We start from the raw sequence: 11,662 nt of genomic DNA, 5'->3' as shown, positions 1-11,662 counted from the left end.
ATATCCTTTAGAGCAATAGGCCATAATCCTATAGCTGCTGCTCTGCTATTCAATGCCATGGCTTATCCAATCTTTGACCACAGCTTCACTTTTGTGAACTGTACCTCACAATCCTTACTTTGCCTATAATGCAAAAAAAAGTGCCATTCCATGAATATTCTTAAAGCTGAACATCCACAGCCATTTGCTTTAAAACCTACCAATGTTTACAACTGAGAGAAGAAATTCCTTCTTGTATTCATCTAAAGTGACTGAACCTTTATCCTGAGATCAAACTAACTTTGTTCCAGGTTCCACAAGGAGAAGGTATTTTACAGCAGCTATTCTGTGAAGACTCTTCAAATTGTTAAATAAAATACTGGAAATATCTACCAGATTGACAATTGGCTCCTTTTTTCACATTGGTTGTATTCAAACCCTAAATGAAGCTACATGCGGAAATATATCTTTATGAATTACAATCCACACTTTCTTGTTCATTGATTTAATATTATCCAGCTCACTTCTTTGTCCCATGAACATGGCCTAGGTAGTTCCATTCCACGTAGGCAAGCAAAGCACGTATTGGGCAGCACCGCAACACAGCCAGTAGCATCGATGGATCACAGTTCCAGTGTCGCAGGCTCAATCATGACCATCTGTACTGTCTGAGAGGAGTTTGCAGGTTCGCTCTGTGACCATATGGCCTGCTTCCCACCCATATGTAAAAAAGTGCTGATTGGGAGATTAACTGGCCACTAAACTCTCCCCTAATGTATAGAATCTGGGGGTAGCTGACGAAAATGAGGGGAAATATAAAATGTGCTTATTGTAAGTAAGTGCTTGCTGGTCAATACAGTAGGCCGAAGAACTAATTTTCACAATGTTTAACACTGACTATGAAACTGCACCAGGAATAGACAACCGTCTGAAGAAGGGTTTCGGCCCGAAACGTTGCCTATTTCCTTCGCTCCATAGATGCTGCTGCACCCGCTGAGTTTCGCCAGCATTTTTGTGTACCGCCAATAGATAACCAATCTTCATTCAACAGAAGGGGTTCGGCTCGAAACGTTGCCTATCTCCTTCGCTCCATAGATGCTGCTGCACCCGCTGAGTTTCTCCAGCATTTTAGTGTACCTTCATTCAACAGAAAGTTCTTTGTTGAACTGCTGTTCAAAATATTGAAAGCTCTAGAACAAACTAGAACAGGATACAGGTACCACAGACACGTGATACACAAATGACGCGTCAGAGGTTCAGTAGAATACTAGACTAAGTGACTAGACTGTCACACGGGAGGCCTGGTCCCCCAACGCAACCCGTTCCCCAATGCAATATTCCACCACTCACCCGTTCCCCCAATGCAACCCGTCCCTCCAATGCAATATTGCACCACTCCTGCATAGCCCCCAACTGCGCAGGCACGTCTCATTTCCCCTCAGCACTCCCTCCCCCTCTTCACCCTCCCTCTTTTCCCCTCCTCTCCACCTCTCCCTCCCTCCATAACTCCGCTCCCTACCCCTCCTATCCATCTACCCCCCACTCCTCACCTCCCCATCCCTCTTGACCTCCCTCACTGCCCACCTCTTTCTCTATTCTCCACTCCCTACCTCCCCCTCCCTCTATTCCCCCCTCCCCCACTTTCCCCTCTCCCTTCCTCTCCCTAAATCCCCCCCCACTCTCCCTCCTCATCTCCCCAGGATCTTTCCCCTCTCCTCCTCCCCTCCCCCAAATCGTAGCACTGTCATGTACCGTTTTTGTGCAAGTAGAAAAAACCGGAAGAGCTCAAGATCAGAGTTTTAGTTATGTACTAGACCAAGTGCAGACCCATTGGGTCTGTTCCAACGTGCGGTTGAGAGGGGGGGGGGTGGAGCGGCATGCGGCGTCACACACATTAACCACCCCTCCACACACACACTAACTACCCCTCCGCACACACGCTAACTACCCCCCTTGTTAATATATTAATATTATTAATTTGCTCCTTTTACCCCATAATCGCTCTATCTACTGACGCATAGCCCCCAACTCGCAGGCGCGTCTAGAGAGGGAGGAGCGGTAGAGGGTGAGGGCAGAGAGAGAAGGGGGGGGGGGAGATAGAGGGAGGAGGGGCGGGGAAGGGGGAGGGACGGGGAAGGGGGAGGGACGGGGAAGGGGGAGGGACGGGGAAGGGGGAGGGACGGGGAAGAGGGAGGGACGGGGAAGGGGGAGGGACAGGGAAGGGGGAGGGACAGGGAAGGGGGAGGGACAGGGAAGGGGGAGGGACAGGGAAGGGGGAGGGACAGGGAAGGGGGAGGGACAGGGAAGGGGGAGGGACAGGGAAGGGGGGGGACAGGGAAGGGGGGGACAGGGAAGGGGGGGACAGGGAAGGGGGGGGACAGGGAAGGGGGGGGACAGGGAAGGGGGGGGACAGGGAAGGGGGGGACAGGGAAGGGGGGGACAGGGAAGGGCGAGACAGGGAAGGGGGGGGGCAGGGAAGGGGGGGGCAGGGAAGGGGGGGGCAGGGAAGGGGGGACAGGGAAGGGGGGACAGGGAAGGGGGGGACAGGGAAGGGGGACAGGGAAGGGGGGGACAGGGAAGGGGGGGGGACAGGGAAGGGGGGGGCAGGGAAGGGGGGGACAGGGAGGGGGAGAGAGAGAGAGAGGGGGAGAGAGAGAGGGGGAGAGAGAGAGAGGGGGGAGAGAGAGGGGGGAGAGAGAGGGGGGGAGAGAGAGAGGGGGGAGAGAGAGGGGGGGGAGAGAGAGAAGGGGGGAGAGAGAGAAGGGGGGAGAGAGAGGGGGGGAGAGAGAGAGGGAGAGGTGGGGGAGAGAGAGGGAGAGGTGGGGGAGAGAGAGGGAGAGGTGGGGGAGAGAGAGGTGGGGAGAGAGGGAGAGGAGGGGAGAGAGAGAGAGAGAGAGAGGAGGGGAGAGAGAGAGAGAGAGGAGGGGAGAGAGAAAGGGGGAAGGGGGTCGCAAGGTTTTTATCAAAGGACATGCGAGAGGCGCGACTGGCAGCACGTTGGGTTTGCAGCAGGAGGGAGGGAGGGGCGACAGGGAAGGAGGATGGGAGAGAGTGAGGGAGAGGGTGGACCTGAACTCGGTGAGCGGGCAGCTCGGACGGCGTGGAGAGCTTTGGCAGCTCTCGCGTGACGATTCCCCGTGTCCCTGCGATCAACTGAGGAATTTCAGGTTTCCCAGAGGGAGTAATGCCACGAGCGACAATAACTGCCGCCGCCATGTTCAAGCCGGTGGCGTCTGGTGACCGGCTGTGACCTCCCGATCGGCAGAGCATTTTGAGAACGGCAGGGGGGGGGGGGGGGGGGGTTTGGAGTGGGCGGGCATGGGAGTCCAGCTGCGGGAGGCGTGGCGCCTGGAGGCAGGTGGGCCTGGATTGGTCGGCATGTGGGCATTATGACGTCAGCAGCTGGTGAGCGCCGTTTAGATTTATAAAATTGAGTTTTGTGATCAATTTTATTCATAATCTGGGGAAATAATTGACCAAGGAGTGGATTTCCGAACTCATAAGGTAAATTCCTACCAAAATGGTAAAAATCTCAGCGTTTTTGCATCTGGTTTTCGAGGAGATACGTTTCACATGCAAAACACACACACACACACACACACAGAGTTTTAAAAGTAGACTAGACCAAGTGCAGACCCGTTGGGTCTGTTCCCGCAACGCGCGGTTGCAAGGGGGGGCGGCCTGACGTCATCACGCAACGCCACGTGCTAGGCCTACGCCTTCAAGACGCTGCGTACGACGTCGAGACGCTGCTTACGCCCTCAATGCGGCTGCGGGCCGACAGGCCGTTGACGCGCGGGATTTTCGGACAGTGCAAGCCCGCGGGGACGGCAAAAAGCAGCGGGGGAGCAGCCGATCTGCGCCTTCCGCCAGCGTGACAGAGCCGGGCCGTGGGGGGGGGGGGGGAGTGGAGGAGAGCCGAGCAGCAGCAATGAAATGTGAAAAATTTCGGCGTTTTTGGAGGAGAGCCGGGTGGTAGCAGCTGTTATGGTGGCTGGCCAGCAGGAGGCGAAAAAATGAGTGAGTGGGGGGGGGGGGGTGGGGGAAGGATTTTATTAAAAAGCTCACCAGTGCTCTCTTTCTTCTTAATGATGTTCCAAACAGTTGATTTTGGTAAGCCTAAAGTTTGGCTGATGTCCCCAACAGTCATGATTGACTAGATGTCATGCACTGTCTTGCTAATGCCAAGTTCACTTCAATATATTGTATATTCCTCAAGCCTTCCTTGATTCCAGTTACCATGTCTCCTTTTTCTGTTGCCTTTGATTAAACTTTTAATATGCTTTGTTCACTATTCTAGCCATCTTTGCCTTGTACCCTTACATGCTGGTCCAGAACTCTCTTATAAAAGACTCTCTTGTCAGTTGACTTTTCATCCCATCAGTGGGGCAGACCCAACAGAGATGTGAGCACAAAACCAAACACTTCAAATTGACTGGTTCTATGAGTCTTCATCATTGACTCCAGATCACGTGGAGTTAATAAACATCAGCAGATGCAGTGAACCCCCTGGCTGATTATTATTTTCACCACCTCTATCCTGTTGAAAGTTGAATTCCACTTAGGGGAAACAAAAACAATAGGGCAGCAAGAGCAAACTTTACTCTGGATGAAGGTCTTCAATAGTCACCAAGAATAGCACATAGATACGACGACTGGCCAAACAGGTTGAATTCTGAAGGGCGTAGCTGCTAAAATGGGCATAGAGCAGGTGGTAAGAAAATGAAGAGGGGCCAAATCCATTTCATTTCCCTCTCACCAACCCACTATTGTGGACTCACAATATTTGGAGAAACTCCATTGTTTTAGCCTTACGGAGAGGTGATATCTTCACACGTTCCATGGTTCTGAATGTTACCACCACAGTGGTAAATAGAATGGATGCATTAACAAGTCAAATTTGATTATCCAAGGGCATACAGCAGCAGCAGCAGGACTGTATTACACAACCTGCAACTTCATGACCCATGCTTATGTTACCATCACTATCAAGATGGAGGGTGAATCTTTCTTCAGTTAAATGTTAAAACACATCAGAATCTGCATCATACAAGCTAAATATGGACCTAAAATTAACCTGGTGAAACAATAATATATGGAAGATAGCTATGCTGCAGATATGACCAAATATGTAATCAATAATTGCAAAGTTTCACATTGCTGTTATATCCAGATGGCAGAAAATAAACTGTTAGAAGCAGTTTAATGAAAAACTATCCTCACAGACAACAGGGCTCAGCATCCCATTGCAAAAACGGAACTGTTTGCACTACCGCACACATTTTCAGTAGATGATTCATCAGATTCCTCCCAAAGAACCCACCCTCAAAGTAGTTAGTTTTTAATTCATACATGATATGGCTATTATACAAGATGTCTATTGTACCTGATAACATCCGAGTTGTAGTGCTTAAGAGAAATAAAAGACACATCGTGCTGGAATAACTCAGTGGGACAGGCAGCATCTCTGGATAACACAGATAGCATACAAGGATACAAAGGACATTTATTATCACATACACCAATTGGTATAGTGAAATTTGACTTGATAGGCGAGGTTTTGGGTCAGGACCCGTCTTCAGACCGATTGTGGTAGGAGAGGAGAAAGCAGGAAGCGAGGTAGGGCAGAGCAAAGCCTGGCGAGTGATCAGAGGATACAGGGAGGGGGGGGCAATGGTTGGACAAAGGCCAGAGGTGAAAATACAAAAACGTGAACAAAAGATAGAAGAGGTCCGAATTGTGAGGCCAAAAGGAATACAGGTGAATGGGAAATGTGAGAAATGTGTGCAAGTCCAGGTGGGGCACATGGAAGAGGGGGGGGGGGGGGGGAAGATAGAAAAGAAACAACAAGAAGGGTGTTTGTAAGTTAGTTATCTAAAATTGGTGACTTCAATGTTCATACTATTACCTTGTATGCTACCCAAGCAGTATGAGACACTTTTTCTTTCCTCTAGTTCTCATGATGCCTCACTCTGGCAATGGAGGAGGCCCAGAAGAGAAAGGTCAGTATAAGAATGGGAGTTAAAATGGTTAACAACTGGATGAACTGACAGGGTTTGGCAGACCAAGTGTAAGTGTTCAGTAAAATGTCAGTCTATGCTTGGTCTCTACTTTTGTCCCTTCCCTCTCTCCTTTCACCTATATTCCTTTCTCTGGCTTAACATTTCGCACCTCTTCTGCCTGTATCTCACACATTTTGTCTTTTAATCTCTGGCCTTTGTCCAACAATTTTCCAATCAACACCCCACCACCACTGTCAGTCTGAAGAAGGGTTTCGGCCCGAAACGTCACCCATTTCCTTCGCTCCATAGATGCTGCTGCACCCGCTGAGTTTCTCCAGCAATTTTGTGTACCTTCGATCTTCCAGCATCTGCAGTTCCTTCTTGAACACCACTGTATCCATCTTCACTCACCAGGCTTTGTCCTGCCCCACCTCTATTCCAGATTTCTCGCCTCCATCAAAGGTCTAGTCAATCAACAATGTCACCTATCCAGAGGTCTGACCCGCTGAGTTACTCCAGCACTTCGTTTTTTTCTTGGTAACCCGTCATCCGCAGTTCCTTGCATTCGCAGCAACTTCTTTGCCTTCCACTTAAACTCCTTCCTTTGGCTAAAGACATGTGCTTTAGATCAGCTAGACCGTAACAAAAAAAAAAACAAGACCAAGCTGTGCCTGGTCTTTGACTTGGGATCTCCCCTTTCAAAGGATTGTCTCGTTTCGGGTCTTCTTCTGTACCACATTATTTTCTATGGTCAATGAGAGAATGTATGGGAAAGAATTGGAGATGCTGGTTTACACTGACTGTCTGAAGAAGGGTCTCCACTGGCAACGTCACCCATCCATTCTCTCCAGAGATGCTTGCCCGTCCCGCTGAGTTAGCCCCAGCATTTTGTGTCTATCTTCAATGAAAGATAATGTTTTCTACCAGCTTTTGGGTCGAGAGTGGTATGAAGCAAAGATCCTATAGCGGTGCTATAAGATCTTTGGTATGAAGATGTTTGGGGGGAGGGGTAGCTCAGATAGCAACTGGAGCAAGAGGTGTGAGTGCTCGGCCAGCACCTGCGAAACCATTGGCCGGAGCTCGAGCTCCTCCCGCTCCCGCTCCCGGCTCCCGCGCGACGCACCGGCTTGGCGCTGATTTCAAATCGCGGACGTGACGTCACAATGCGTGCGCCGTTATTAAATGGCTGCGAGCAGCGCTCGGTGCCGAGATACGAACTGTAGAGCAAAGGTTGGTCTTTATGTGTATAAATAATAATAATAATAATAATAATAATAATACTACTACTACACAACACAACACACTCGCCGTGGGCGCAGCTCCCTCGTGAATTATTCTGCTCACCTCGGGCCGCATCGCCACAGATTCTGTCTCTAAAAGGAACTGTATGTAGGTGGCGGTAACTTCACATCGAAGATAAGACACAAAATCAAATGCTGGAGTAATTCACCGGGGGCGGGCAAGCAAACATCTCTCGGGGAGATGGAATGGATGATGTTTCGGGTCGAGGCCCTTCTTCAGATCGTAAATGTCTGGCACAGGTCGAGCCGGCCCTCCCTGTGCGATGGCGATGGACTCCGCCGTTGTCGCGGCGACCATTTACGAGGCACAGTTATTTAGTTATCGCCCAATGCCAGACGACTATTTGTGTTGTGCTGGTCACAGAAGCAATCTACTATCGCACATTGCAATCGCACTACTCTTTTTTTAAATCTCCACTCATGCAGCAACATTTCTCTCTTTCACTTATGTATCTGTACAGTGTGGATGGCTCGATTGTTATCACGTATTGTCTTTCCGCTGACTGGTTAGCAGCTGGTGACAAAAGCTTTTAACTGTACCTCTGTACACATGGCAATAAACTAAGCTGAACTAAATGATTGGACTTCTCCAGCCCTGTTACCTGTCTGGCAATGGAAGTAGAGGACAGGCTGATGTGTCTACGGGTGTGATGGTCAGCCCTGCACCTGCGCTTAACACGCTGAGCAATTGGTGTTTGAAAGGCTTTCAGCCCGGCATGTTAGAGAGCTAATATGTAGGAAGGAACTGCAACTGATTGTTTACACTGAAGATAGACTCAAAATGCTGGAGTAACTCAGCAGGCCAGGCAGCTTCTCTCTAGAGATGCTGCATGACCTGAGTTATTCCAGCATTGTGTTTCTTATCTATGTTGGATTATTAATTTATTTTATGTCTGGGAGTGAATCATGCGGTTCCTACTGTAACTTTGGTTCATCTCTTTTGTGTCTTGGGATCTGGGTACTGGGCCCAGCTGGTGAATTTGTTGATTACACAGCTTCTCTTTTCCTTAAAGCAACATTTTATTTCTAAGAAACAATTACTGTAATTTTTTCGGATTTGTGGGAAAATAGTATGATTCGTACTTTAAAACAAGGACTGGATGTTCTGTATATTAAAAAAAAAAAAAGTATATTTTGATAATAAGCAGTAATATTTTCTATAGGCAGTGTATGGGTAATTAGTTAAATGTTGGATCCTATTCGGCCAGTGTTCGGGAGGAAGAGGGTGTGACTGAGTGGGGCATTTAACGGGATCCAAGAGTCGGTGTGGAAGGGGGGTGGGTGCAGAAGGGACACGTAGTTGTAATTGGGGATGGGAGAATAAATACAATTCTCTCTCTCAAGGATCGAGAGTCCTGAAGGTTGTGTTGCCTGCCTGGATTCCAGATATCGTATCTGATCTGCAGAGAGGGATGAGGTAGATCCAGTTGTTGTGGTCCATGTTGGTACAAATGACATAAGTAAAACAAGGAAAGAGATACTTTGAGCAAGTAGGAATTAAATTGAAAAGCAGAACCAAAAAGGTAATAATCTCTCGCATTGTTACCTGAGTCACAAGCAAATTAGTATTGGGTCGATGAGATTAGAAAATTAAATGTGTGGCTTAAAGATTTGCCCGGGAGAAGTAAGTTTGAACGTGTGGGACGTTGGCATCAATATTTGGGGAAGACGGAGCTGTTCTTATGGGTCGACTTCACCTGAAACATGTTGGGACCAGGGTCCATGGGTAAATTTTATACAGGTTGCATAGCTGTCATTTGGAGGAAGGCAGCAGAGTTGTTCAATGGAAGAATATTCAGCTTGGTGGAGAAGGATGGTGGAGGAAGAGGATGATAATGATGTGGTGGAGGGAAACTGGTTGGGTGTGTCTTGGGGAGAAAAAATGCATAGAGCCGTGGCAAAGGCAATCAAAACCTTTGTGCATGTAGGTGGGAAGAGAATAACCGAGTGGAGAAAGAATAGTCAAGAAATAATTTGTTTGGTATGAGAATGTGGGTCTATTGGTTTCGCATCACCATGGATTACCAAATTAACTGCCAAGGGGGTGAGGATAATGCTGCAAATCCCCTTAACATCTTCCTGTGTTCTGGCACAGCTGGGTTTTTTTTCTCCTCCAATGCATGCCCAATCCTGCAAACATCCATTCTGCATCTGAGCAACCCTTAGTTTCTTGAATGGATGCCCAATCACTTGTCATAATGTCTACAACAAAAAGCATCCCAGTAAGTGATCTATCAAAAACAGTACTTGTTACTTTGAAGCAAAAAGCAAACTACAGGGGGAGCTCAGCCTGCCAGGCATCATCTGCAAAAAGAAAGACAGATGGCTTTTCTTCAGACCAAGTTTAGTAAATGTAATTAGTACCAGTAACACTTATGCTTTGATCACCAGACTACTGAAGTCAAGGTGACCAGTTTGATCAGGTCTTTAGAAAGAATTGCACATTGACCCCTTTGGAAAAATATTTCAAATTCTGAATGATATGTACTCAAGGAATTTGAGAATAGATACATTGGTTCTTTTGCATTGATATTTTGCATTTTAAACTCTCTTCAAAAGATGGTAAATAGAAACTTATTTTTATAACTTTTTATCCCTGATAGATATGAGAAAAATGAAAAGAAAAGTTGCCAAGTTGAGTGGCTTCCATCTTAGTCCAAATGAAGAAGCACTTTTGATAAAAGAAGAACATGAAAGGAGGAGGAGGTTAAGAATAAAACAGGTATAATTACTTAGAGGCACCAATCAGTTAGAAATTGCTCATCCAATTAAAATGAAGATTGATGTATAGCATTTAAGTATTTATTTTTATACTCCTTTAAGTTTAAGTTTCCTTTTTATACTCCTTTTGAGGGGATATTTAGTCCTTTTCCCCCCCTGTCTTTTGTTGTTGTGTGGGGATGGACTGGAATCCAGATTTGAAATAGGCAGTTAAATGTAGCTTCTATTTATTCAAAATATGTCGATATTCTATAAAGCCCTTTATTCACTTGAATTACAGGTGGTTCTACTGTAATGTGATTGTTGCATTTCGAAGAAACCTCATATTATAGAAAGGTAGACCAAGTGGGACCCGTTGGGTCACGTCCCCTCAACGCGTGGTTGCAGGGGGTGGGTGGGGGGGGGGGGGGGCTGGCCTGCGGCGTCACATGCACACGCCACCCCCTTGATATATTAATATTATTCATTCGCTCCTTTTACCCCATCCCCGCCTTATCCACTCACGCATAGCCCCCAACTCGCAGGCACGTCTAGAGAGGGCGAGGGAGGGTGGTGGGCATAGAGAAAGAGGGGGCAGATAGGGGGAGAGGGGAGGGGCTTGGGGAGAGGAGGGGGGGCGGGGTGTGTGACGTCATCAGCGAAAGACAGTAGTTTTTACTTCAAAGTTTTGTCAGTTTTTTGACATTTTCAGTAATAACTCGAGAAATTTCGGACGCTATGGGGAAAAATCTCTCCCGGAATATGTAAAAATGTTACCGTTAGCTCGTCGTTTTTCGAGAAGATGTGATCGCGCGCGCGCACACACACACACACACACACTTTTAAGTATATAGATAGTCATATAAAAACAATTGTGTCAAGGGGAAAGATTTGGGCTGGGTATTTTAGACTCGTGTTATTTTTCGCTGCAGGATTTTGAAAAATTAAGGTTTTTTTAACAACTATAAATTTATATCTTACTGCAAGCTAAAATGTTGAAGGTTATATGTTACATTGTTTAAAAGTAATATTACACAAGTGTTAATAGAAGCAGATGCGTGTCAATTCCAATATCCTCCAATGAAAGAGCAGCTGTGTTCTTGAGGGACAAGGGTGTCTGAGTGTGGGGAGGATAAATGGAAACATTTTTAATTCAAGACACCTTGTTTTATGCTTGCCAATTTCCAGATTAAAATTTAAGTGGTTTTCCAGTCTCGATCAAAATTTCCTTATAACCAATTCAACGCACATAATACAAATAGTGTTTCCTTATTTATCGATCACATTAAATCCAATTCATATTGTGGAAACATGTATTATAGCATTACACAGGTAGTTCCACTATCATCTGATAGTTGTGTGCCTAGGAAACCTCGTAGAAAATCATATAATTAAAGATAATGGGGCAAAAGGGGTTTAGGGGCTGATTCAAAAACAAGCAATTTTCCTGGGGGATTTTCAAAAATAAAGTTTTTTACAGTAGCAATACATTTTTGTTTCTGCAAGCTAAAATTACCAAACACTGTATGTTACTTTGTTTAATAGCATACTGTTTGTTGCACAAGTGTCAATAGTAATGATTGCTTGTCACTTTCGATTGCCACCCACTTTTTAAGTTGTAGCTATGTTCTTAAGAGATGATAGTGTCTCATAGGTGTGGGATGTTCTCTGGAAACTGGT

At 46.7% G+C, this 11,662-nt stretch overlaps 1 protein-coding gene across 5 annotated transcripts in view; it reads left to right on the top strand.

Moving 5' to 3' along the window:
- The first annotated feature begins 7,133 nt into the window (after positions 1-7,133).
- Positions 7,134-11,662, top strand: part of cep295 (centrosomal protein 295) — a 67,649-nt gene continuing 63,120 nt past the window's right edge. For all 5 annotated transcript variants that reach the window (XM_033022419.1, XM_033022421.1, XM_033022418.1 and 2 more), the window contains exons 1-2: positions 7,134-7,211; positions 9,886-10,004. In XM_033022419.1, the coding sequence (XP_032878310.1) occupies positions 9,888-10,004 (117 nt within the window). In that variant the 5' untranslated portion in view covers positions 7,134-7,211; positions 9,886-9,887. The remainder of the gene's footprint in view (positions 7,212-9,885; positions 10,005-11,662) is intronic.

The sequence above is a fragment of the Amblyraja radiata genome, chromosome 6 (assembly GCF_010909765.2).
Source record: "Amblyraja radiata isolate CabotCenter1 chromosome 6, sAmbRad1.1.pri, whole genome shotgun sequence".
Lineage (NCBI taxonomy): Eukaryota > Metazoa > Chordata > Chondrichthyes > Rajiformes > Rajidae > Amblyraja > Amblyraja radiata.
This window is presented reverse-complemented; position numbering and strand designations above follow the sequence as displayed.